Source organism: Mustela erminea, chromosome 2 (assembly GCF_009829155.1).
Source record: "Mustela erminea isolate mMusErm1 chromosome 2, mMusErm1.Pri, whole genome shotgun sequence".
Taxonomy (NCBI): Eukaryota; Metazoa; Chordata; class Mammalia; order Carnivora; family Mustelidae; genus Mustela; species Mustela erminea.
The window spans coordinates 45,971,662-45,997,925 of NC_045615.1; the positions used below are offsets into that span (position 1 = coordinate 45,971,662).

General features: G+C 35.7%; 1 protein-coding gene and 1 pseudogene across 10 annotated transcripts in view; one reads left to right on the forward strand and one right to left on the reverse strand.

Moving 5' to 3' along the window:
* The window catches only part of PTPN13 (protein tyrosine phosphatase non-receptor type 13), a 213,244-nt gene that overhangs the window by 87,726 nt on the left and 99,254 nt on the right, over nucleotides 1–26,264 (forward strand). For 9 of the 10 annotated variants that reach the window (XM_032332798.1, XM_032332800.1, XM_032332799.1 and 6 more), the window contains exons 6-7: nucleotides 4,997–5,084; nucleotides 14,617–15,180. In XM_032332798.1, the coding sequence (XP_032188689.1) occupies nucleotides 4,997–5,084; nucleotides 14,617–15,180 (652 nt within the window). The remainder of the gene's footprint in view (nucleotides 1–4,996; nucleotides 5,085–14,616; nucleotides 15,181–26,264) is intronic. The other variant, XM_032332806.1, reaches the window with a different exon arrangement.
* On the reverse strand, nucleotides 9,734–11,419 carry LOC116584092 (annotated as a pseudogene).

A 26,264-nucleotide genomic window follows, 5' to 3' on the forward strand; every position in this document is an offset into this window, starting at 1 on the left:
TGAAACAGAGTAGAGAGCCCAGATATGGACTCTTTCTTCCTTTCTTACATCATAAGGCACTTCCAGCAAGTCGTCCTGTCTATTGTGAAAAATACATTGACATACAAAATGGGTTTTAGCATTAATAATGCACTTTCTGTTACTTTATACACCTTTCTTGGCCACTTATTTGTCTGGATTCCTTAAGTATTCCCCAAACTCTCCCTATCGTCTATGGATACTGTCATCTGCTGTATAGGAGATAATATATGCTTGTATCCCCACAAGATTGCCCCAAGACCTGGACTCTCTCATTCTCTCCCTTGCCATAGATAAGAAAAATCCCAAGAACAACAAACCCTGTATCTGTAGTCCTATCTCTGCAAATCATGTGTAATAGTAATACTTTATCTGGGACAAAAAGACATGAATATGCAGCACTTGGATACTCCTTAGTTTTTGATATCTGATCTAGATCCAAACTTTTTCTGCTCTTACCCTGTAGAGTTGTGGTACCTGAGTGAGGTCCTTCTTTCTGTGAACTACAATTTGCCACTGTCACATAGTATTCTTGATGGCTTCTTACTTGTAAGTTTTGCTCTCTTAACCAGGATGTTATATGACTGGCAGGGGTATATCCGCATTCCATGCAGTTTGCTAGTTGACAAGAAACAAGCTCATAGATTCTTCCAGGCAAATAGTTTGTAAACTGTACCCTGTGCAGCCTTGGTACTTCTGTGAAAGGAATATGGGTAGTAGAGGCTGAGTGAATGGGTTCTTGCCTGCTTGTTTCTCCTCCTTAACTAGAGCTGCTCCAGTCTTAATTTACTTATTTGTTTATATTCCTGCATTTGGGTTTTTTTTTTTTTTTAAACAAAAGTGAAGCTATGAAAAAGCTATGAAAGCCACCTATCCAGAGCAAAGTTTCCTATGTATTATCAAATACAGTTTTGTTTTTAAAAATTCTTTTGTGATCGGGGCACCTGGGTGGCTTAGTGGGTTAAGCCTCTGCCTTGGGCTCAGGTCGTGATCCGAGGGTCCTGGGATCGAGCCCTGCTTCAGGCTCTCTGCTCTGCGGGAAGCCTGCTTCCCTTCCTCTCTCTCTGCCTACCTCTCTGCCTACTTGTGATCTCTGTCTGTCAAATAAATAAATAAATAAAATCTTTTTTAAGAAAATTATTTTGTGATCAAATAAGTTTGAAGAAAACCTGTATAAGAGCAATTAAAATGTACTTTCACTGCAGAATTTCTCGGAGCCTTTAATACACTAGACTATATTATTTACCTTCAAGAGTGATGCACACGTAGATAAAACATTCCCCAAACTTATTAGGGTCTCTCTCTTTTTTTTTTCTTTTTTTTCTTTTTTTACCGATTTTCTCATAATACTAATGTTCCATAAAACTTCCTTCGAGAAATAGTGATCTATACTAATTCCTTCACTTTTTAAATAAGGAAATTGAAACTCATACAGTTTATGGGACACATATTTCCTATTATTCCAGGGATCTTTCTCTTTTACCACATCTCCTCTAAGACTTGTCTTGCTGATTTTATCCCTATAGTAAAATTGCTGGAATTATTTTTTCTTCCTTCTTTCAGTGAAGAAATAGTCCCCCTTGGAATTCTGTTGTCCCTCTAATAGTTGCCTGTATTAAAAAAAAGATCTTCATTTCTTTACATGTAGTATTTAAGCCAGTTTATTATAGTAACTAAAATTGCTCATCTAAATGTGAAACCTGTCTGGATACTACAGAAGATACAACTTTGAATAAAATACTTGCTCTACATTCTAGGAGCTCTTATTTAAAGTTCTACAACCATTTGCTTAATTACAAAATGCAGAGGAAGATATGAAAAGCAACACAGGAAGAATTTTAAAAGTTACGAAGTTTTGAGGGGAAGTGTATAAGTTATGACTGCATCGAAAAATAGCGCTTTGAACTAGATCCAGTAGTCTGATAGAATGTAATCTAGGCAGAGGGAAGTAAGCCTAAATAAATGCTATGAAATAGTCAAGAGCGGGATATATTTGAGGAATAGTATTAAGTCTGATATGGGGTGTGTTGTGGGATTGCTGAGTTCGAGAGAAGAATAGAAGGGTCAATCAGAGTTAGTAAATGGATAGCCTGCCTTTCCAGAGGCAGATTTCTACTAAGAAGAAATAACATTGTTCCCCTCATCTTTCCGTTGCTCTTGCTAGACTCCTGGTCATCATCCAACAGACAGAGCTCCAACAGCTACCTTTTTTTTTTTTTTTTATTGTTTGTTTTATGCCAGGCACTGTGCTAAATGGCTTATGTGCTCTTCCACTTTTGCTCATCCTAATAGTCTTAGGTTACGAAAGATACTTTGGCCCTCGTTTTAGAGATAACAAAACTAAAGCTTAGAAAGATTAAATAATCTGCCCATGACCACACACTTCATAAATTATAGACACAGTTGGAGCCCAGATCTCTCTGGCCCCAGAGCCCAAGCTGTTAGCCGTTTTGCTCCTCCGACACTGTTTTGCCTCCTGGAGCTAAGAGAATGATTTAGTTTTTTGCTCAGCGTGAAATTCATTTCAGGTGACCATCACTCTTATCTACCTAAAGTTAATCAGCGTAGAATGTAAAGTCTGCAGGCCAGCTTACTTGTCTTGGTTCTCCCACTGATTTAATGTTACAGCATCTTTAACCTCGATTCCACTTATCCGTAAAATAGGAATAGTAACACATACCATCCACTCGTATTACTGGACAGTTGTGAAGATAATTATTTCAATGTTGAGGAGCTTCTTCAAGGTTCTTAGAAGTTTCCTTACTATTTATCTCTTTGTCGGCAGTACGGGGTTAGTAACCCTACCACATATGAGGTTTTGTTTTTTGGTTTTTTTTTTTAGATTTTATTTGTTTATTTGACAGAGAGAAATCACAAGTAGATGGAGAGGCAGGCAGAGAGAGAGAGAGGGAAGCAGGCTCCCTGCTGAGCATAGAGCCCGATGCGGGACTCCATCCCAGGACCCTGAGATCATGACCTGAGCCAAAGGCAATGGCTTAACCAACTGAGCCACCCAGGCCCAGCTTTCTTGAAGCTTCTACTCGATCATCTAAATAAACCCAGTGTTCTAATTTTTCATCCCTTATGATACGGAATTTGATCAAATTTGATGCACTTTTATTTTGTTTTTTAAAGGTTATATGCTTTTTTCCATTAATACATTTTTTACGCTTCTATTTTTAATTCCAGTATACTTAACATACAGTGTTAGATTAGTTTCAGGTGTACAATATAGTGATTTAACAATTCTGTACATCATTACTCTGTGCTCAGGTGCTCATCATGATAAGTGTACTCTTAATCTCCTTTGCCTGTTTGACCCATCCCCTCACACACCTCCCCTCCGATATGCTTTATTTTGTTAATTTTTTAAAAAACTCTTTGTTAATTAATCCTCTTATGAAATATCTGCATAATCACCACAGATAAAGTCACTGCAGAATCTTTGCTCCTTTTCTGTTGTCCAATCTCCAGCTCACTACTAGACACTTAATTTCTTTTTGCCAGCACCAACATTGGCTTTTGCAGTCCCCCTGACTTTCTTCATTCTGTTCTTGTGTTTCTTTAGCTATTTTCTCGAGGTATTTTTCTTCTCATATGGGCCATGTCTTGCAAGTCTGATTTGGGTTCATTTTTCTTTGCATAATCTACTGAATCATAAATCATGTCAAAGCCACTTGTCTTGCCACCACGAAAATGGGCTCTGAGTCCAAACACAAAGATGACATCTGGTGTGGTTTTGTACATTTTGGCTGGCTTTTCCCGAATTTCTGTCTTAGGTACTGTTGCCTTTGTGGAATGAAGAACATCAATGACCATTTGTTTCAGCTGAAGAAGTCAGTTGGTCCGAACTTCCTGGACTGGACCGTTACTGTGTCATTCATGATGGCAGCTGAGGTTCAAGCAGCTAGGGAGGAAAAAAGTGATATGCTTTTTTTTTTTTTTTTTTAAGATTTCATTTATTTATTTGACACACAGAGAGAGATCACAAGTAGGCAGAGAAAGACGGTGGGGGACAGGTGGAGGGGGGAAGCAGGCTCCCTGCTGAGCCGAGAGCCTGATGCAGGACTTGATCTCAGGAACCTGAGATCATGACCTGAGCCGAAGGCAGAGGCTTAACCCACTGAGCCACCCAGGCGCCCGATATGCTTTATTTTAAATGAGTACCTTCAGTAAAAGTTATTAAAGCCTAAGACTATTCAAGCATTGTGTTACAAAGGATATTCAAAAGAGCATTGACTTAAATTTAATTATCATCTCTCAGTATGTCCTTTTGGCTTAAAGCATTTCAAAAATGTCATTTCTGGCAGGAAAAATATGGAAAATTACTTTTGAAAATAATTTAAGTCAATACCCTCAGTGCTTAGTTATAATCAGGAGAAAGCTTTATTATACCAGAATTAATGTGTTTTTAAAATCATAATCGAACTTGAGCGATTAACATAGTTATCAGACAGAAGAAGACTCCTCTAGTTTATTGTTTTCAGATGGGGCTCATTTTAATTACTTCGGTTCAGCTAACTTTGTTTCCTAGTTAGTAAATAATTCTTCTGTCTTGTCTTTCATTTCCTGAAGATGGATTGGCCAGAACTGAGCTACATAAATCCTGTGAAGGAAAACAAATTAAGAATAGCAAATGTGGGGGGCATCTGGGTGGCTCAGTGGGTTAAAGCCTCTGCCTTCAGCTGAGGTCATGATCTCAGGGTGCAGGGATCGAGTCCCGCGTCAGGCTATCTGCTCAGCAGGGAGCCTGCTTCCTCCTCTCTCTCTGCCTGCCTCTCTGCCTACCTGCGATCTCTACCTGTCAAATAAATAAATAAAATCTTTAAAAAAAAAAAAAAGAATAGCAAATGTGGAGTGTTTTACTTAACACTGTACTCTCTAAAAATTGTCTAACTGGTGTCATTCTGTAGATGATTACCATGAAAATGAAGGGGAGATTCTTTTGTCAAATTTGATTTTTTATTACTGTGTACAGACAGATCAACTTTCCCATAACAATGAACAAAAGCCTGATCGAAGTCAAGCTATTCGAGACAGATTGAGAGGAAAAGGATTACCAACAGGTAAGAGTATATTAGTAGGAAATCTTTAAGTTTTAACCTTATTCATTGTTTCTTTTAATGAAATCATACTTACCTGGCCTTAAAATCTGATAATTAGAACATAAGTATGCAAGGTGGAGACAAGGAACAGACAGGAGCACTAACTGTATTAATATAGAAACGCATTAAAATTATGCAAAAAACATTACTAAGACAGAACTCCCACAGTAAATCATTTCCTTTCCAATATTATTACAGTAATAACATTTATTTACTTTATCATCTATGTCATGGAATTTTATATTAAAAATATATTTTAAAGCAAGGTGAAACAGTACTGAATCAAACTTTCAGAAAGCAACATTATTTTTGCTGCCATTTTCTATTCTAGTTATTTTTTTTTTTTTTTTTTTTTTTGATGGGCATCATTGACCCTCTAAGTTAATTTTAGAACTCTTTCTATATTTGTGTTTATATATAGAGAGAGGTTTTAGTAAGGAAACACATGTATAGCTACATCTTCTTGTAGGGAATAATATTTCCCTTTTTTTAAATTATTATGATGTTCAGTTAGCCAACATAGAGTACATCATTAGTTGTTTGTTTGTCTTTTTTTTACATCATTAGTTTCTGATGTAGTGTTTAACAATTCATTAGTTGCATGTAACACCCAGTGCTCATCATAACACATGCCCTTGCTTTCCCTTTAAAGATTTGAGATATGCTATAGTGTGAACCTTGGTGCCAAGAAGAGCGGCACTTTGTTAATCCATCAAATTTTCAGTCAGACTCCTGTTTTAAAATTGAGTAATAGAAAATTATAGTTAAATGCCAATAGCAAGTAGAAAGTTTTTTTTCCAGGAGACATAATAAGCATTTTAATAAGTGAATTAGATTTCAGTGATTTCTGTTTCTCTTATTTATCATGGTTCTAATTTCTTACTCCCTTCCACCAATCCTTCTCCCTCCCTCCCTCTCTGTCTGCGTCTCTATTCCTCTCTCCCTTCCTTCCTTATTTCGTTTCCTGTTCGTTACTTACTTTCTGGAATTTCCTTCTATCTTCTCCTAACATCATTAAATGGCCATGGTATGGAATTGAAGTTGGTTTGCTTGTTTGTTATTTGTTGAGTTAGTAACAATAATATTATATTATTGATTATTAATTTTTAAATATGTTTCATTTTTTTCCTAAAAATCAGAAATGTTGCTATATATATGAGACCCCCATTTTATCCATATCTTACATAAATTTCAGAAATTTATAGAAAAGAAAAGAAAAGAAAAAAAATTACTCTGCTATATTTAGTTTACCAAATTTTAAAGACTCAAGTGTTAACATAGACTATTTTCTTACTGTAACAACAAATATATCAGAAGTTTTAAACCAAATTATTAATGCCTTTTGTGATTGTTTTACAATATTAAGAAATATTTAATATTATTGTCTAATAGCTCTTGAGAATTCTTTTGACTAACGGACTATCCAAATGCAGATAATCTAAAACTGACACAAGTAACTTTATAAATTTAACAGAGAAATCTGTAAATGGACTGTCAATTGATTTTATTTTCTAATAGTCCTATCCCTTTACTGGAGAGTTACATCTTCCCTATATCAAAACTCAAGGAAATTTGTAAGGAATTACAATTTGTCATTTAAGATATACCAGATTTTGTTTATATTCACATTTTGGGTAGAATTAGAGGTCCTTACACTTAATAGCCTTTTGAGATCAAGTGTAATACAAGAGAATTCTTCAATTCTTCTTAGGCATTGCTTTCCACAGCAGTATTGCTCAAGGGCTGTCTTAATTTGCCTTCAACACATGTATAAAACCACATCTCAAAGACCAAATTGACATAATGTACTAATTATACTCATTTAAGACAAACAATTAGCAGCTAATAGTCAATGGCTTATACTAATGTAATATAAAAACCTTAAGATTAAAAAAATGGACTTATGAAGAAGAAATATTTTTAAGGACCCAAATGTTAGCTTTGGGCAGTGCAGTTCTTCTCCGCCAGTGGTCACTTGTAACAAAGAGCCTTGTTAAACTACATCAGTACGAAAGCATTCTCTTTGCAAACCAGCCTGAAACCTTTATGTACTGATAGCTTTAATTTATTAGGCTCCTGGCTGTAGTTTTCAATAAAGAAGATGTCAAAATGGGCATTGAGATACAGAATTAAGTTAAAAGAAGTAAACAATTTTAGGGATAATGCGTTGTGTCTAAGTGATTTGATTCTTCAACTGAAACTTAACAATAACATTTTTTTATCTACGAGTCAATGACCTTGAAAGGTCTCTCTTTATATCTTACCTCTCAGATCTGTTAACAAAAGCAAAGGCCTAAACTTGCAGGCTGTCTGCCCCCATTTTGTTATTTTATACTGCCAATGCTGATAAAATGGCTTCACTCAGCAAAAAGAAATCAAACATTTCCTGCCAAGCTTAAGGCGGAAACCTACACCATGATCAGATCAGCCTGATAGTGCTTCAGAACTTGGGTGTATTGACAATATCATGTTTCTTTTTTGTGTGTACTTGAACACACTTGTGAGGACAGATGGGGAATCGGGAAACCTCTTTTAATACTGAAATGTCATTTTGAAGTTAGCTTCTAAGAGATGCTTAAGTCTTTTGAGTCTTGTATGAGGGGAAAGGTGAATGATGATACCAATTAGAGCTGATGTTAATCATATTTAACAAATATAGTTAAAATGTACTTTACAAGAGAGATTTGTTTCAATTTGACTGAAATAAATGGAATATATCCTATTATGAAACCTTTTTATGTTCTTAAAATATTTTATTTGTATTTATTTTTCCCCCATTTAGTTTTTAGCAAGCTATGTATTCTCCAAAAGGAGAATGTTTATGGTTTGATTTTCTATTTGGATACTTGTAATTGTATATAATCTAATGTTGTTTGTAAACTCTCTTTGAACTCAGAGTCTTTTCAAGAGATGTAAAACCCACCTATAGTCACCGTTTATCCTGTTTTGAATAATTTGATTTTTTAAGTAATAGGATCTAAAACTTTTGTTGGAGATCTTTTGATTTGTGGTTTCATGATTTCCTCTCAAAAGAACTTTTAATTTCCCCCTGGGTAGATAATGATATGCTGAGGAAAATAAAACAAAAACAAAAGGAGGCAGAATTTGGAATTTTATGTTGCCCTTGTTCAGAAGAGCTCATTATATTTCATTGGGTGTTAGTACATTTATCCTGTCATCTTTAAGAAGAAGGTATAATAAGTAATGTCCGCAGCATCGTAGATGAAGGAAGTGAGAAATATGGAAATTAAGTGGCTTGCCCAACCTCATGGATTATATTTGGTAAAGTTAGAATTAAAACCCAGGTGTTTTGACAGTAATCTTTCTGGTAGATTACACTACCTAAATTGGGTTTAAAAGGTTTCAAAAAGTTATGTAATAATCCATTCTATAGCATTGTTTTGGAATGTCTTTAATCAAGAACTAGAAATACAGAAACAGGTAAGACATGGTTTCTTATGTTACTGTTCCAGTTGGGAGTGGAGTGAGGAAACAAGTGGCAGTGATGACAGATATCTAATATAACAGATAATTTTAATATAATGAAAGAAATGTCCTAAGAGAGGGCCAGCATGCTCTGTGAGTATAGTGGAAGGAGCTAGTAACTGTCCCAGGATGAGGAAATATTAAAGAAGTTTCTACCTGAAACCCTTTAAGAGTCGCTCCAGTGGCATTGCCTTCAAAAATAACATTAACTTCCTGTGATCAAAATGGGTAGTGAGCACAGCTATTAGATGTACTTAATGATTTCAGTGCTGTTTATTGCCTGTTAAATAAAATAATAATAATAGTTGAGCACATGTTCAGAAAGATTTGGAAAGCAGGTGTAGAAATTGCATTTTACCTAGGCTCAAATGAAGTTAGTAAGTAAGGAGCACTGGTACTAACAACAGTACATGGTTTTCACTGGTCTAGCAGCCTATGCACCTGAGAAAATGAGCCTAGAATTCGTTTCTCCTCATTTAAAGAGCCATATTCTACAGCTGAGCTCTCATTTTTTAGTTCCCAGATTAGTGAAACTTTTTCAGTAGTACTTTAGCAATATAAGGCAACCATGATGATATGTGATGCTATATATATTTTTCCACTTGTGAAGTGTTAATCATGCAATTCCATATCCAGATGTACAGCTGAAGGTAGGATCACTGATAGGACAAAATTCATTGAGAGCCTGTTAAGAATATGTGATTTAAAAAGGCAACTCTGTTGCCTAGATAAAGGTATATCTCCTTTTTCATCCAAAAAAACAAACACAACAATGAATCTTGGAACACTGAAAAAATAAATAAATAAATAAAATTACAAAAAGCGGGGGGGCAAACAAAAACAGTCCTAAAATATTAGATCCACTGGAAAAAGCACTTAGCTCCAAACGTTTCTTTTCTTTTTTATTTTTTCTATTATAAATATTTTATTTCAACTAGAAGGTATAATCTCTCAGGGGTTAGAAAAGCACATCATGTTGTAACTACAAAAACAGTAACATCATGTTGTAACTACATTAAAAAAACGGTGCTATAAATGGAACTGCCTGGCTTAGACCCATATACATGTGTCTGCAGTCTATATGGAATCTGCACAAAGAAATGTCTTCTCTCCCTTTGCTCCAGTTAATTGTTCTTGTATGTAAGTTGCTTTTTATTACAGTGTATCCACAGTGGTGAAATCACAAGGCCAGCCATGTAGCCAAAAGTCACTCCAAGTGTACAGGAGAAGGGCCGTATCTGTGACAGTCTTTCCCAATTGAGTGCACTAGAAAAGGCTCCAAGCCATGTTCCTATAGAGCTAGAAATTGTAATGATCTGAAGACTGTTATCCCAAATGGTGACTTCATTTCTACTGAAAATTCTTAACCATGCTTTGATGTTTGGTTCTAACAAACATGAAAAAGGTACAGTAATAAAAGTAGACAAAATAACTGCAAATGAAAATGTTTCCAACACCAACTCTGTGAGTGGTACTCCATGTAGAACAAAATTTATGTGAAAGAAGAAACATCACATAAGAAATTAGATATAGCATTTCAAAAATCTGGTCATCTTGTATGATAATGAACTTCTTTTAATGGATGTATTTGGTTTCACTACTAAATATAATACTAGCTTGATGGCAGTTACAAAAACAGAACAGATGCCCAACCATGTCAAGTGTGTTTCCAATATTGAAAAGTTCTCCAAGAAGAATGATGGACTGAAGATGCTTAGGATAATTGAAAATCTGCATAAAAGATGGGTATGCAGTAGTCTCTTGCTATCAGTTATCTTTCACAGTGTTTTGAGAGGCTGTCTAACTCTCCTGCCTGTGGAAGAGAAGCAGGGGTTACTGCCTCCCACCATTAGGTACGACTGGCTTCCCTGACCCTTAGGCAGGTGCAGGCCTGCGAGGCCCACACATCTCTTTCCTACCACTACCTTTTTCTTTCTTCAAAAGGTGATCCACACTCAGTTTCTCCCTTTAATGCTTTTGTGGCTCAGAGCTCTTAGAATTTTACTTTAGACCATGTCTAACAGATATATACATATCACTCTGAACTTTGTTTCACACCTTCACAATTTGTTGCCCATTTTCCCAAGAGTATCAATCCCTCCCAACCCCTTCTCTCTCTCACACTCCTCTTCCTATTTACCCATTCCTTTGTTTATTTTATTGGCTACTAGAAGAGACCTTATTATGGTTAAAAAAACTTTTATAAATAATGGTCATGGAATTTTAAGCTGGCTATCATAATGGGATTTTCAGGCATGTAGAGCAAGTTGAGAAATAGTTAAATTTGGCATATTTTGTAGAAACAGAATAGGAAGGTAGTACAAACTTCTAAATGAATTATTTTCATTACAATTTTGTACTACCTTACAGAGTCTAAAAATGGTAATGTTCTAGACTTTTAACTTTCTGGACTTCCAATAAATAGGAATTGGAATATTTTTTATATCTACTAATTTGCATAAAGCAAAAGCTTAGCATTTATAGAGCAGTAGTTATCCAAGAGCCACCTTATTAGCAATTAGTTTTAAGTCTCATATGGCTGGTGAGAAGACATGGCTCTTTTAGGATACCATGGCCCTTTAATATATTGTCAATAAATACTAATGACATATAAGAGAATGATAAATCTACCTGTTAGGAATGGAATAGACTCGTGATACGCTTATGGATGAATTATTTCATCTATGAATCCATGAATTATTTCATCCAACCACTACTGAAATAAGTGATTATTTCAGTAGTGGTTGGTGTCATATTTAAAATAAAAGTATAGAATAAGAAAAACTAACCATGCGAAAGGTCTGGACCATTCAGGGCATAGAAAAATTTATGTATAAAGGTCCTAACATATAAGAGAACTTAACAGGAAAACCTGTGGCCTGGATGGAATAGAAGAAGTGGAGATGAGACTAAAAGATTCAAATGGCAGATCCGAAAAGAGTCTTGATTTTATTTTGAGTGTGATAGTATGCCTTTGAGACTTATTTAAAAGGGTGGGCATCATGGAATATGTAGTTTGAGAAAGTAACACTGGCTGCCAAGTAGAGGAGTAGTTTCGTGAAGAAAGAAGGGAGGCCTATCCAGAAGCTGTTGCAGTTTTCTAGTCAAGTGATAATCTTAACTGGGAATAGGGCGATGTCAGTGAAAAAGAAAATAATCACATGGAGGAAGATATCTTTGAGAAGTTAAATAGCCAGCACTTCTGATGGATTTGATACAAGCAATAAGGGTGATGAAGGATTTCAGGATGGTGCTCAAAACTGATGTTTTGAGCCATCAGTTAGGTAATGATGCCACTTACTGAAATTGGGAAGATTGAAGTTGAGTAGATGTCTCTGGATGTGGCAAGCAAAAAATAGTGTTAAGCATGTTCAGTTTGAGGTGCTTTTAAGATATACTAATAGAAGTCTCAATTATATGAGATTAGAGCTCCCAGAAGATGTTGGTGCCAAGAATATAAACTTGGGAGTTATCAGTATGTAGTTAATTAGCTTTGTTAGTAGATGAAATTTTCAAGAAGAGAGTGAAAAGATAAGGTTCTGAAACTGATACCTGAGGAATTCCAACATTTAGATATCCTCCAATAAAGGAGGAAAAAGCAAAAACTAAGAATGAGCAGTCTAAGAAGTAGGAGAAAACCGGTCTTATAAAGAGATGAAAGTACTTCATTAAGTAGCTGTCATCACCATTAGTTGTTGCTGAGAGATAAGTAAGATAGAGATGCAAAATATCTGTTGGATTTAGCATTATGGAGGTCATTAGTTTTACAAAATGGAAGTTCCCAAGGTGTGGAGGAGTTGGAAGTTGATTAAAGTCAGTAGAGTACTAATGGAAAATAAGAATTTGTTGACAAAGGGAGCTCTAAGGAAACGTAGTAACAGGGGAGAGATTTTGTTTATTATAGAGATACTAATGGGAATGACTCAACAGAGAAGGGAGTTAGTTAAGATTGAGGGCAGACATTAACCAAAGAAGTAAAATCTCTGGTAACGTAAAAGGAGAGGGGACTGGACACATATTGGGAATTGGCCTTCAACTGGTAGAAAATTTCATCTTTTGAGACAAAAGAAAAGATAGACAGACACAGGTAGATGTATAAAATTAGCCATGGGAAAATGAGAAGCTTTCTTTTGACAGATTCTATTTTCTTGATGAAATATGAGACAAGATCATCAGAAAAGAAAAGACAGAATTAGTGTGGGGAATTTGAAGAATGAGGAAAAGTGAAGCATTGTGGAGAGTAAGTGAAATTACTGTCAACACATTGATGTTGAGGGTCCAAGGTGTTTTACTATGGATTTATGATGTTGCCAAAATCCTCATTTGTTGGATTTTCTCTAAGTTTTGGCTACTTTTTGGGAATCAAGGCAGTAAAAGAAGACAGATTGTTGAGCTCATCTATGGTTGTATGATCCTTAAGTCCTTTCAATTCTTATTTTTTACCTAATTTTCAAGAATCTCTCTGTTCTCTATTTCTTAATAAAATCTTAAATTAATGATTTTCAATATGAGGTTTGTTTAAGAATGTAATTTACTTCTAAAATACTATAACATAGATGTGTTTATCAGTTTTAAATTAGATTAGAAGCTAGAGTGTGACAATCTATGTCTAATTGTGGTGTGGTATATTCTCAGTGTTCTTTATATGACATGGCCCAAATATTGGTGTTATCCTTATCTTCACTTAAGTGGATCCATGTCCAGGGAAGATGAGTTGCAAGAAAAGCAAAATGTTTGAGTCTAATTTTCCAGTAAAGATTTATTTGTTGACCATTCTGAAATGAATTCCCTTTTCTAAGATTTTTAAGGTGAAATGTGGAGTCAGGGAATTAAAGCTTATAGCTATCACCCTGAAGAAGAAATTGACTTATTCGGATGAATTACTAAGCAATTTATTACTACTAGGAAAGTTTTAGTCATTATTTTATATAGTATACAGAGCAAATAAGTTATTAAGAGGGATCACAGAAGGGTAAAACGGGAAATCTTCTGTGTTTATGGGCTTTTGGGTTAGTAACTCTGAAGTATTTTTCTACATTTCTTTTCCTATAGTGGAGTCATATACAAACATACATATACATATATATATATAATATACATATACAGTATACATATATATATGATTTTTTGTGTTACTGACTCTGAATTACAAAAATTAATTTCTGGTTGGACATTTTTGCTCTGTCTCAATGCATTTATAGACTGGTGCCATAAAAAAAATTAGAACGCCTTACTGATTTTTAACTACATCAACACATAAGGACTAAAGAATAAAAGGAATTAGTACTTAATTCCAATTGACAAATATTGATGCATTTATGTTCAAGAGTAAAAGCTATTTTAATACATGATGGTCTGCCCTGGAAAAATTAAGATTCTTACATAATTTAAACAATCAGATTATCTGGATTTCAAACAGTCAAATTTTCTGAAAACATATTTAATCATAATAAAACTTTGATACTTAAGAATTCCAAATGCTGCGATCTTTTTTTCATCCAGAATATAGCAAGAATTCTGTTTCTTCTTTAAAAATATTTAAATAATCAGAACATACCAAGTCTTCATGTTGAAGTGATATGCGGTTGAATTGTATCTTTAGAAGTTAAAGGAGTATACTTTACATTCTATTATTATCCCAAATCATTTCATGGATTAAATTAATATTCTGCCAAAATGGATAGTATCAGAAACTTTTGCCTATATTTTTTTCTTTGTCTATTTTTAAAAACCAAATAATTCACCTTTGATGAATATAAAATGCTACTACTCAAAAAAGTAAGTTCAGTACATTATTGTTTTCACTGGGTAAGAAACATTGGACTATGAAAGTTATACAAACATAGCATCTCTTTCCACTTTCATTATTACTACCATCCATTTCATCTCTGATCCTCCATTAGGAAGATTTAGGAAATTACCAGCACTTTCACTGTCAATAGTAAGGTTACATTCCAGTTATTTTCTAAAACTTCTGTGCATACATGATAGATTCTTATCATTCCAGGAAGAAGCACTACTTCTGATGTACTAGACATACACAAGTCTCCATTCTCTCAGCAGACCTTTCTTAACAAAGGGCTTAGTAAATCTATGGGATTTCTGTCCATCAGAGACACACAAGATGAGGAAGATTATTTCAAGGACATTTCATCAGATAATAATTCTGGACACGAAGATTCTGAAAATGCCTGCTCCCCTTACCAGTTCAAAACTAGTGGCCCAGAAAAAAAAACTCTCCCTGGCATTGATGTGCTTCCCAAGAAGAAGATTTGGGCGTCATCCATGGACTTGCTTTGCACAGCCGACAGAGACTTTTCTGGGGAAACTGGTGGATTCCGACAGTACCTCCCTCAGGCAGTAACAGTACGGACTTCAACTACTCCTAGAAAAAAGGAAGCAAGATACTCGGATGGAAGCATAGCGTTGGATATCTTTGGCCCTCAGAAAGTGGATCCAATGTTTCACATGAGAGAATTGCCCACTTCCTCAGCAATATCAAGTGCTTTGGACCGAATTCGAGAGAGACAAAAGAAACTTCATGTTCTGAGAGAAGCCATGAATGTAGAAGGTCAGTAATTTTGTATGTGTTTGAGAGAGAATTGAAATGAAATATTTAAATTGTGTTTTGAAATAAAGAAGGGTTATTAAACCATTCCACAAGTCTTATTTCCACTGCCAAAGCTTTATACCATGTTGGCCTCTTCTCTGTCAGTCTCTGTCCTCTCCACCAAAACCCTAATCAAACGACACTTCTCATCTCTAGTCGTCTCTAGTCATCTAGTCATCTCTAGTAAGCATCCCAGTCCAGGCATTGTACAGCACTTAAATATTTTGGGTAGCATGTTTTTAGATTGTAAACTTCTCAAGGCAGGAGCAATGTTTTCTACTTGTTTTACTCCTCCTCCACAGCACTGTGCATCTTGCACTCTTTTTTTTTTTTTAAAGATTTTGTTTATTATTTTGATAGAGAGAGAGAGATCACAAACAGGCAGAAAGGCAGGCAGAGAGAGAGGGGGAAGCGGGCTCCCCGCCAAGCAGGGAGCCCGTGCGGAGCTCAATCCCAGGGCCCTAAGATCATGACCTGAGCCGAGGGCAGAGACTTAACCCACTGAACCACCCCATGTATCTTGCACTCTCAAAAGAGTTTTCCCTACAGGACTGGTTAATGGAAATAAGAGGTAGTAATCCAAATCAGCAATTCTAGAGAGGCAAAATAGCCTGGTAGGAGTGCATTGGCTCTCAGACCACCCACTTCAAAAAAGAAACATAGGGAACGCAACTCTTGGAGGACATAATTTGTTTGGTCTGGAATGAAGTTTTAAATATATATTTTAGAAGTTATGGTGTGTAGGTTTATAGATTAAGAGGCAGACAGCCCAAGCTTGAATTATTTACTGCATCAGTAGCAGTGTGATCCTTTCTTCAGCAACTGGGCTCAATCCCTTCAAGGCTCAACCCCATCTGTAAAAGGTGCTCAACAAAAGTAGATTCAGTAGTGAATGCAAGGTGGTTAACAAATCATAATATCACAATATTAGTATGAGGTGCATAAAAAACAACTTTATCGATGATGAATTCTTATTTGCAGAGCGTAACTCTGGTTCAAAAATACCTGATTGGTACATAAATCTCAATGTATTGAGTAGAATAAAATTATGTGTTAGACATGGATAGAGGCCTTTTTAACATAAATAAATGGAAGAGAAAACAAAATTAGAATTATCAATCTAATCCTCTACATTTTTGAAGTAAATGTCTCAATGCATTTATAGACTGGTGCCTTGCCTTGTAGACAAACTTTGGGACATAGCTGAGAAAGAACTTTAAGGTGTTTCTAGTTCAACGAGAGTAGTGGCATAATAAAGGGTCATATTCATTTTTAAGGCCATTGTTCCAGTGAAATATTTTTTATTTTTAAAGTGCTATGCCATTGGTTTGTTCTGTTACTTAAGGTTAAGTTTAGCTCTGGACTGAACATAATCTACACATTGTGCTTTACTTCTAATAAAAGAAGTTTTGCTTCTTTTTTTCAATTCAGGAATTACAAATTAGCAATGAATTTGAAATTATAAAGGAAATTATTGAACACTTAATTGATATTATGGGTATGTATGCATGAGCATTTAAAGAAAACACTAGAGGCACCTGGGTGGCTCAGTTGGTTAAGTATCTGCCCTAGGCTCAGATCATGATCCCAAGTTCCTGGGATTGAGTCCCGCATTGGGCGCCCTGCTCAGGCAAAGAGCCTGCTTCTCCCAGTTGCTCTGCCTGCTACTCTGCTATTTGGGCTCTCTCTCTATCTCTCTGTCAAATAAATAAGTAAAATCTTTTTTTTTTTTTTAAGATTTTATTTATTTATTTGACAGAGAGAGATCACAAGTAGGCAGAGAGAGAGGAGGAAGCAGGCTCCCTGCTGAGCAGAGAGCCCGATGCAGGACTTGATCCCAGGACCCTGAGATCATGACCTGAGCCGAAGGGAGCGGCTTTACCCACTGAGCCACCCAGACACTCTAAATAAGTAAAATCTTAATAAATAAATAAATACATGTGCTGCCGAAGTGAGCACTTAAATAAATAAATAAATAAATAGCCAGCTTTATGAGGTGATTGTATGTAACCTTGATCTGAAAACTTTCAAGGATAGAAAATAGTTTAGAAATTTGTTATATACATGATTTTACTGTTTAACTCTGATCAGTAAGTTTTTAGAGTTGAAAAGCAGAAAAGGCACTTTTTGTAGCTTAAAGTCTTCTCTTTCATAAATTGTACTTCATAATTACTTAATGTTGTACAACAACTAGCATATGAATAACAGCCTGACCTTCTTATGAACATGTCCTCGTAGAGAAGTTTATGTGAAGAATTTTTGCTCTTTGTGGGGGAAAAAAAAACCCAAACCCTTACTTATTCAAATAGATAAAACTGTGATAGTCTCAGAGTATAAATAGCGAAGTTACCTATTGATGTAGATGTCTATTTCTAACATTTAAGAAACTGGGTAATGAACATGTGAATATTAAAAATTAAATCCTAGTTTCTTATGTTCTCATCTTTGTGTTTTAAAAGATTATTTAGTTCAGGGGCGCCTGGGTGGCTCAGTCGTTAAGTGTCTGCCTTCAGCTCAGGTCAGGGTCCCAGGGTTCTGGGATCGAGCCCCACAATCGGGCTCCCTGCTTGGTGGGAGGCCTGCTTCTCCCTCTCCCACTCCCCACTCTCTTACTGTGTCTCTCTCTATCAAATAAATCTTTTAAAAAATAAATAAATAAATAAATAAAAGATTATTTACTTCATATTTGTTAAATTAATAGTTGTATGATTTAGTCTGAGAAAATGTTATTTTTACACTTGAACTTAGGTTTGAGAGCTAAACAGTAAAGAAATCAGACACTCATGGAAATATATTTAATGTACAAAATTATGCTACACTAGTCTGATATACTTTGTTTGAATAGGTGATTTTTTTGATTACATATGAAATGAGCAGTAAGCCATAGTAACTCCTAGTTTGCATATGAGGCTTTTATCTTGTTAGGGAATGTGTGCAGGCACATGTGTTAAAGAAATTCAAATACACGAATTTGTTGACAACTTGTTTCCAAATATGCACATATATCTACAAAGATGATTATAATGTTATTGACCTTATTTATTAAAATGGTAACTTGTTACAAACCTTACTTCTAAATTCAGAAATTTTATATTCATTACAAGAGATTCAAGAAAAGAAGAAAAGGAAAAGATTTTTTTTTTTGTATCTGTGTATTTTTTTTTCTATATTAAAGTTCTGCTTTCCTTTCTTTTTTAAATATTTTATTTATTTATTAGACAGACAGAGATCACAAGCAGGCAGAGAGAGAGGAGGAAGCAGGCTCCCTGCCGAGCAGAGAGCCCGATGTGGGGCTCGATCCCAGGATCCTGGGATCATGATCTGAGCCAAAGGCAGAGGCTTTAACCCACTGAGCCACCCAGGCGCCCCGAAAAGATTTCTTTTTAGAAATAAAATATGCTTTGAATTGTTTGATACAGGACCATTTTCATCCTGAAATCTTTCTTTGCTACTGAAGTTTTCAAAAGCATTTGTTCTCACAAAGAACCTACTCATTTTTCCCAGAGTGTATTTTATAATCAAGTTAAACAAACACCTTGAAAATGTTGGTATATTATGGAAGTGCTTACACCATCTTAAATAAACTCCATTATTATATAATAACTTTAAAGTAGGGGCGCCTGTGTGGCTCAGTGGGTTAAGCCGCTGCCTTCGGCTCAGGTCATGGTCTCAGGGTCCTGGGATCGAGTCCCGCGTCGGGCTCTCTGCTCAGCAGGGAGCCTGCTTCCCTCTCTCTCTCTCTCTGCCTGCCTCTCCATCTACTTGTGATTTCTCTCTGTCAAATAAATAAATAAAATCTTTAAAAAAAAAAAAATAAATAACTTTAAAGTAATAATAAGTTATATTTGCTTTAAACTAAAGGTATTCTTCAAAATGAGTGTTGATGTTTGGAATTCAAAAGCAATAATTCTTAGTTATTTAGTTGAGTAATTTGCTGATTTTATACTGTGCATATTCTAAAAGTGAAATAATTTGTTAGCTGTTCAAAGAAAAGTGCAGATTGTTAATATAAAGATTTTAGCTAGTATACAAAGAAGAAAAAAGCGGAAAACAATACAAATCTCATTTATCTCATTTAATTCTCATGAAAAGTAGGCTTCACTGATCCCTTTTATGTGTGAGAAATCAAGAAAAACAGTGGATATTGCTAATGTACTCATTTCTTTTTAAATACTCTTGTTTTAAGCCATTTAAAAATATTAATAGTGCTCTGTACAATTTTTGTGATCTTTAAATCTGGCAGTTGCTACTGGCTATCAGTAATTACAGAATTAGAAGAGGTCTTGGAGTACATATTCCTGAGCTCATGAAGATTTAATAATTTACCCAAGACCACGTAAGACCTAGTTAACGATAGCGTTTCCATCGTTAAGGGAAATTGTGGATTTCCATCTAGATTTCTGAGCTCTAGTCTAAGAATTTCCAAATCTCTGTTACTTCCTAATTTTTAAAAAAGATGTGTTCCAATGTTCGTTGGATTAATACAGCAACTGGAAGAGAAGTTAACTGCCAAATTTTGGTTTGTCCTTTTAAGCATGCAAGGAGACTCATTGAACTAATAGGGGAAACAGTTGTCTGGGATGCCTGGGTGGCTCAGTCAGTTCAGCATCTGACTCTTGATTTCAGCTCAGGGCATGACCTCAGGGTTGTGGGATTGATCACCGTGTATATCTGTGCACTCACCGCAGAGTCTGCTTCTCCCTTTCCCTCTGCTCCTCTTCCTGCTGTCTCTCTCTGTCCCGCTCCCTCTTTCTCTATCTCAAATAAATAAAATCTTTAAGGAAATAAAAAAAAAAGTTGTGTGCTTCAACCTCAGATGTGTAGCCCTTTCCTTAGTCCATCCTCTTGAAAGGAGTCTTTTCCTAAATCATCTATATAGCATTTCCTTAGCTGACAACATCAACCAGCCAGCTAACACAGGGAAGAGCAGAGTTTGGTACTAGAAGGAATCTAGATACTATTTAAACCAAACCTCTCACTTTCAAAAGCCCAGAGTAGTCTAGGTTGCCAAAGGAGATACATAATTAGTAATTTATAACAGAGCTGTGTTTAGAATCCAGATCTCTTGAAACCCAGAGAAAGATTTTTTTCCACTCTGCCGTTCTGATTTCAAGCAGAAACGAAATACATTTCAGATACGTTATTTGGAAAATTTTTTACTCACTGGAAGGTTGGGCATTCAGCTAACCAGCTAACAAACCCCTTCAGTCTCTTCCTTAAAAAAATTATATAGTTTTTAATACAGTAAAATGAGATAGTAAAATGAAAAAAAAAAAAAAAGCTCAAATGAGGCAGTTTTTGTTCTTTCTGCAGCAAACCACACTGGATAGGGGTTAAGATGGAGCTCTATGATGTCTCATGCTTCATTGTGGTAGAGAGTATTTTAATGGCGCTTTCCTACAGTAGGATCTTATAAGATGGTTATCCTGTAGCCAGTGAAATAAGGGTGTAAACTACTAAAGAGTAGTGGTGAACATTGGGTGTTCTGATTTCCTTGAGAACAAAATAAAAAAGGAACAGAAAAGACCCTGAGAAAGAAAGTGTAGTTGAAGTTTAAAAATTATAAATATAAGACATTTCTATACTTACTAAGTTAGTACTTAATCTTTCAGATAGTTTTCTACATATAAACAGTAAAGAAGGGGCAGGAAGAAACATAACAGGTTTATCTTGTGGGAACTAGTTGTAAAATTTAATGTGACTCTTTTTTTGCTTTGTTCTTTTCATTTCACTGTTTTCACCTCAGCAGAGGACTATCCAAGTCTACTTTCTCCCTTTCTCTCTTGTTCCTGGTATCTTTTTTCCACCTTTTTACTCCATCTCAAAATCTGACATATCATGTTTTCTTATAGAAGTATCTGTCACCGTCTCTCTTGTATGTAATTGCCACACGCTCCCTATCTAACATTGCCGTGTGGGTTGGCAACACATTCCTGATTATGAGAGACTGACTTGGAGCCAGTACTGTCAGTATAGTATGAACAGCACTCCACACCCTGGGCGGGGACCATGAATAGCATTTGGCTTCCAACAGTCAAAACTCCTCTGCATTCTGTATAAATACTAGATGAGAAAATGAAAAACAGATATAATTAAGTCCTTCAAAAATGACTATGGTTAAATATTACTATGTAAGGGGTTTTAAGTCAATCTACTTTCCTTCAACCTTAACTATTGTTTAAAAACAACAGTGTTGTGACCTCTGGTCGAGCCTAGGTTTGCTGTTCTGTGCCTGTGAATGCAGCTTAAACTCTGTGTTGTGCAACTAGAATATGTAAACACTCAAGTACGTGAGCCTACGCTGATTACTGAGGCACTTACTGTTTCATTGTCATGAGAAGATTGAATCCGAATGTTCACGTGCTTTAATAGTTGCGTTTCAGACAAACAAGGGGATGGGTTTATAAATACTACAGTTCAGCATGCAGGATACTTCTCGTGACATGTTATGAAGAGAGAAATTTTTCTTCAAAACTTAGCTCTCTTTTAAAATCCAAAACTGAGGTGCCTGGATGGCTCAGTCAGTTAAACATCTGACTCTTGATTTCCGCTCAGGTCATGATCTCAGTCCTGAGCTCAAGCCCCACATTCACTCTGTGCTGGGCGTGGAGCCTGCTTAAGATTCTTTCTCTCCCTCTCTGTCTGTACACCCCTCCCCACTTTCTTGTGCTCTCCATCTCTCTCTCTCTCTCTCTCTCTGAAATAAATAAATTAATTTTTTTAAAAAAACTTTCATTTATAGCCAGGTTCAGGAAGACTTGTCTCACCTTCCCAATGTAGGATGATATCATATTTTCATTGAAATTTTTTGTTTTGAGGAGCTTGTTTCTCGTCATAAATATCAGAAGTTTGACATGGTCTGGGGGTGCCTGGATGGCTCACTCAGTTAAGTGTCTGCCTTCAGCTCAGGTCATGATCCCAGGGTCCTGGGATCAAGCCCCAACTCTCACTTCTTGCTGAGTCAGGGAGTTGCATCTTCCTCTCCCTGTACCCCTCCCCCTGCTTGTGCTCTTTCTCTCTCTGTCTCTCTCTCTCTCTGTCAAATGAATGAATAAATAAGATCTTTAAAGAAAAAAATAAAATAAGAAAGTTGGCATGGTCTAATTCATAGCTATGTCCTTAGTATCAACCACTATATCCTATGTGATGGTATTAATCTAAACTGAGTATTGCAATGTAGCTATTAATATTAAATATTTGGTAAGTGTTTTTTCAGATATGTGATATGACATTCTCTGATGAATTCTGTGTATTTAGGAGACATCCTACCTCCTTCTCCTGTGTTTTGTCCAAATCCAAGAAAGTCATAACCTTACCAACCAACATCAAATGCATTCAACTTCCTTTAGAGCTCTAGACTCTGAAAGCTTTAGAAGGGGCAGTGAAGTCCTTATAACACAGGATCCTGGAGGATTCTAGAAGAGTGTTATAGCCAGCCCAGATACAAGACACAGCCCAGATTGGTAGCTACTACATTATATAAAACTGTTACAGATAGAGGGAACTGGAAACTTCATTCTTTCTGCTGTTCTTACTCTGCACAAATTTTATATCTATAAAGTAATTTGCAGGGCACAGCATTTCTCCATATATTTTTCCTCAGTTATATATTTTTACCCTTGCATGAGTTCTGTTCCTCCTGATTAAAAATTATATTGATTATGTCTAGCTCTCAAGGGATTTTAGAATATGTTCTATTCACATAGCATGTAGCATGATACAACATAGAATACAGTGGGCTTTAGTGAACATATAAAAGGAATAATCTTTATTCCCTAAAAATGAATGCCCTGTAAAAAAGAAGAGAAAAATACTTCATATATGAAAACGTAATGTTATTATTTTTGTTTCTTTGGTGTATTTGTAAATTGAAATATTTCATTAGGGTCATAACCTTAAAAATGCAGAGTTTAAAAAAATTTTTATAGTTACTTAGTTCCTGATATTGCAATTATCTTGAGTCTCACTTTCTGCCTGTCACTTGTCCAAGCTTGAATATGTATCACTTGTAAATTATGTTTTTTTTTTAAAGATTTTTATTTATTTATTTGACAGAGAGAAATCACAAGTAGTCAGAGAGGCAGGCATAGAGAGAGAGAGAGGGAAGCAGGCTCCCTGCCGAGCAGAGAGCCCGATGCGGGACTCGATCCCAGGACCCTGAGATCATGACCTGAGCCGAAGGCAGCGGCTTAACCCACTGAGCCACCCGGGCGCCCGTAAATTATGTTTTTAGATTATAGTTTGTGCTGGCTTAGTTTGATTTTAATGGGAATATTGTAGATTTGAACATTTCCTCTGAAATAACTTTATGTAAGTTTAGAATATCATGTAAATCTCCATGATATGCTAAATATTAAAAGTATAGTGTTCATGATCACACACTATAGCTTTATATGTTTGAAGTGTTAAGTGTGGTAAGTGGTGGTAGAAATTGTGACTCTAATTGCCAAAACTATGGCTTAATACTCTAGCCTATTGAAAAGCTGCCTCTTACTGTTACTATGGAAGTGAAGTCGATAGGATATTAGGGCTGGAGTGATTTTTGTTTAAAATATCAGATTATGGTTGAAGAATAATAAAATACCTCAGATTTTTCTATCTTGTATTCTGACAAAAAAAAATAGTATACTTTCAATTATGGTAAAATAGTGCTAGAAATGAAAAGATGTCTTCAATTGTCAGAGTATGTATGATTACAAAATCTCTATAACTAGAATTCTCTCCAAATGTTAATGCTTTAAGCCATCCTTCTGTGGATCCTATTCTTCTCATTCTCTCTCCGTTAGTCTACAGAATGCTTTTGGAGAGAATTTGTTCCTTTGTGTTCTATGTCTTTATATACATAGATAGACTCACATACACCCAGTTTGGTGCTGCTTTTTTTGGCGACATGTATTGAGGCTGATTTTACGCTCGCATTTATTCTTCTGCACTCATTATTTCTACACTAAGATTCTTTCCCACAACTTCACTTTCCATATCTAAAAACTAAGTACTCATAGGAAATCAAAGAGATGGAAATTGTCTAGTGAAATGAAGAATAATCATGACCCTAAATGGACCCCGGAACACTGATTTGTACAATGTAAACTTCATTTAAATATTTACTAACTGCGGAATTTGCAAGTCAACAAATCAGATATTGCATCTAATTCTATCCCACAAAAGTCAAATACAGTTCTGCAATTATAATGGCAAAAGCTTAAAATTCTGCTGTTATAATTTTAACATTGCAGTGAAAGTGGCCATATGTGCATTTTATAAAAAGAGTATTTGAATATTCTTAATAAGTCCGTTTCACATGGTTCAAGAATTTTGGCATTTATAAAACTTTGTGTATACTATAAATAATTAGAAGCACTTCTTTGTTTAAAAAAATAGTCTGATACTTTTTAATTAAAATAGCAATCAGTAGATTTTGTTGATCTGGAAGACAGGTATGTGAGGATGTATTGTGCTTTCTGTTTTTGTGTCTCTGTAGAAGTTTTCATAATAAATTTTTTTTTCTTTTTTAATCATTCAGTTAATACCCCATTCCTGGGCGCCTGGGTGGCTCAGTTGGTTAAGCGACTGCCTTCAGCTCGGGTCATGATCCCGGAGTCCCGGGATTGGGTCCCGCATCTGGCTCCCAGCTCCATCGGGTGTTTTCTTCAACCTCACCTTCTCTCCCTTCATGCTCTCTCTCACATAAATAAATAAAATCTTTAAAAAAAAAAAAAACCCATTTCTAGGATCTGGACCAAATCTGAAGTGCTTCTCTTATACATTTAAATATAGATAGAAAACATATTTGTGGTATCTGGATCCTTCAAAAAAAAAAAAAAAGAGTCATTTATAATGTAAAGACAATGCATGGATAATTAGGGATCACCCTTCTTCTGCAGACCAGAACAGTGGACAAAATCTACTTTGGAACTAGTTAGTGTCTACTGGATGCCTTTAAGTAGGTCATCTCAGAAAACCAAGCAATGTTCTATCAGATTACTTGATCTGTAAGGATGCAAAATATAGCTCTCCATATACACCAATGCAAGATACACTCTTGGTAAAGGACATGTTTGTAATAATTTTATGTTTGCAGGGAATTTTGTAATAATTCTTGAAATGGTTAAATTTATTATTTAATTCAGAAATGGAAAGCCAATACTTACAAAGGCTAGCCTTTCTCCTAAGCATAACTGAGTAGTAAATAATGCCTGGGAATTTTAATCTGGCCATGCCCCTACATGAAAGGAACGTGGCTGACAACATTTTTAAAAGATACATTCCAGAATACAAGAAGCTTACAAAAGCGATTCCTGCACTTTAATTAACACAGACTTCCACTCCTACCCCAGTCTTTGAAGAAGAAAAGAAAGTATTCTATTCCCTAGTAGTGCTGCAGATCTAATCATCCTCTCCATGTTTCTGGAGTACCAGTGCTCCATTACTATAAAACAATAAGGCATCATATGTCAGTGCTCTCCCTCCCCGCAGGTGTGATACTGAGAACATTTACAAACCAACAGTTCATCAAGGGAAAGTGAGTTGTTATGCATTTAAAAGGGGATAATCAATATTACATTAATTTGCCTCACAGAAGGAACCCAAGAATCGAAAAAAGGAAAGGGAACATGGACTCATGAAATAATGTAAGAACAATAATGAAGCACCACCAAAGAACAGAAATTCAACTTAAAATTTATTTACTAACTTAACACCCACTTGGCAGAAATAGTTATAAAGCAGTAAATTCATGAGACACCTGGGTGGTTTGTTGGTTAAGCGTCTGCCTTTGGCTCAGATCATGATCCCAGGGTCCTGGGTTCGAGCCCCAAGTCAGGCTCCTTGCTCAACGGGGAGCCTTCTTCTCCCTGCCAGCCACTTCCCCTGCTTGTGCATACTCGCGTGCTCTCTCTTTCTGTCTGACTAATTAATTTTTATAAAAAAGTAAATTCATTGTGGGGTGTGAAATTGTTATTGCATGGCATAACATCCAAGTGACTGAAGTTGTCTATTCTGTCTACTAAATAAACTTATTGAGACTGTGTACATTTTTTTGTAAG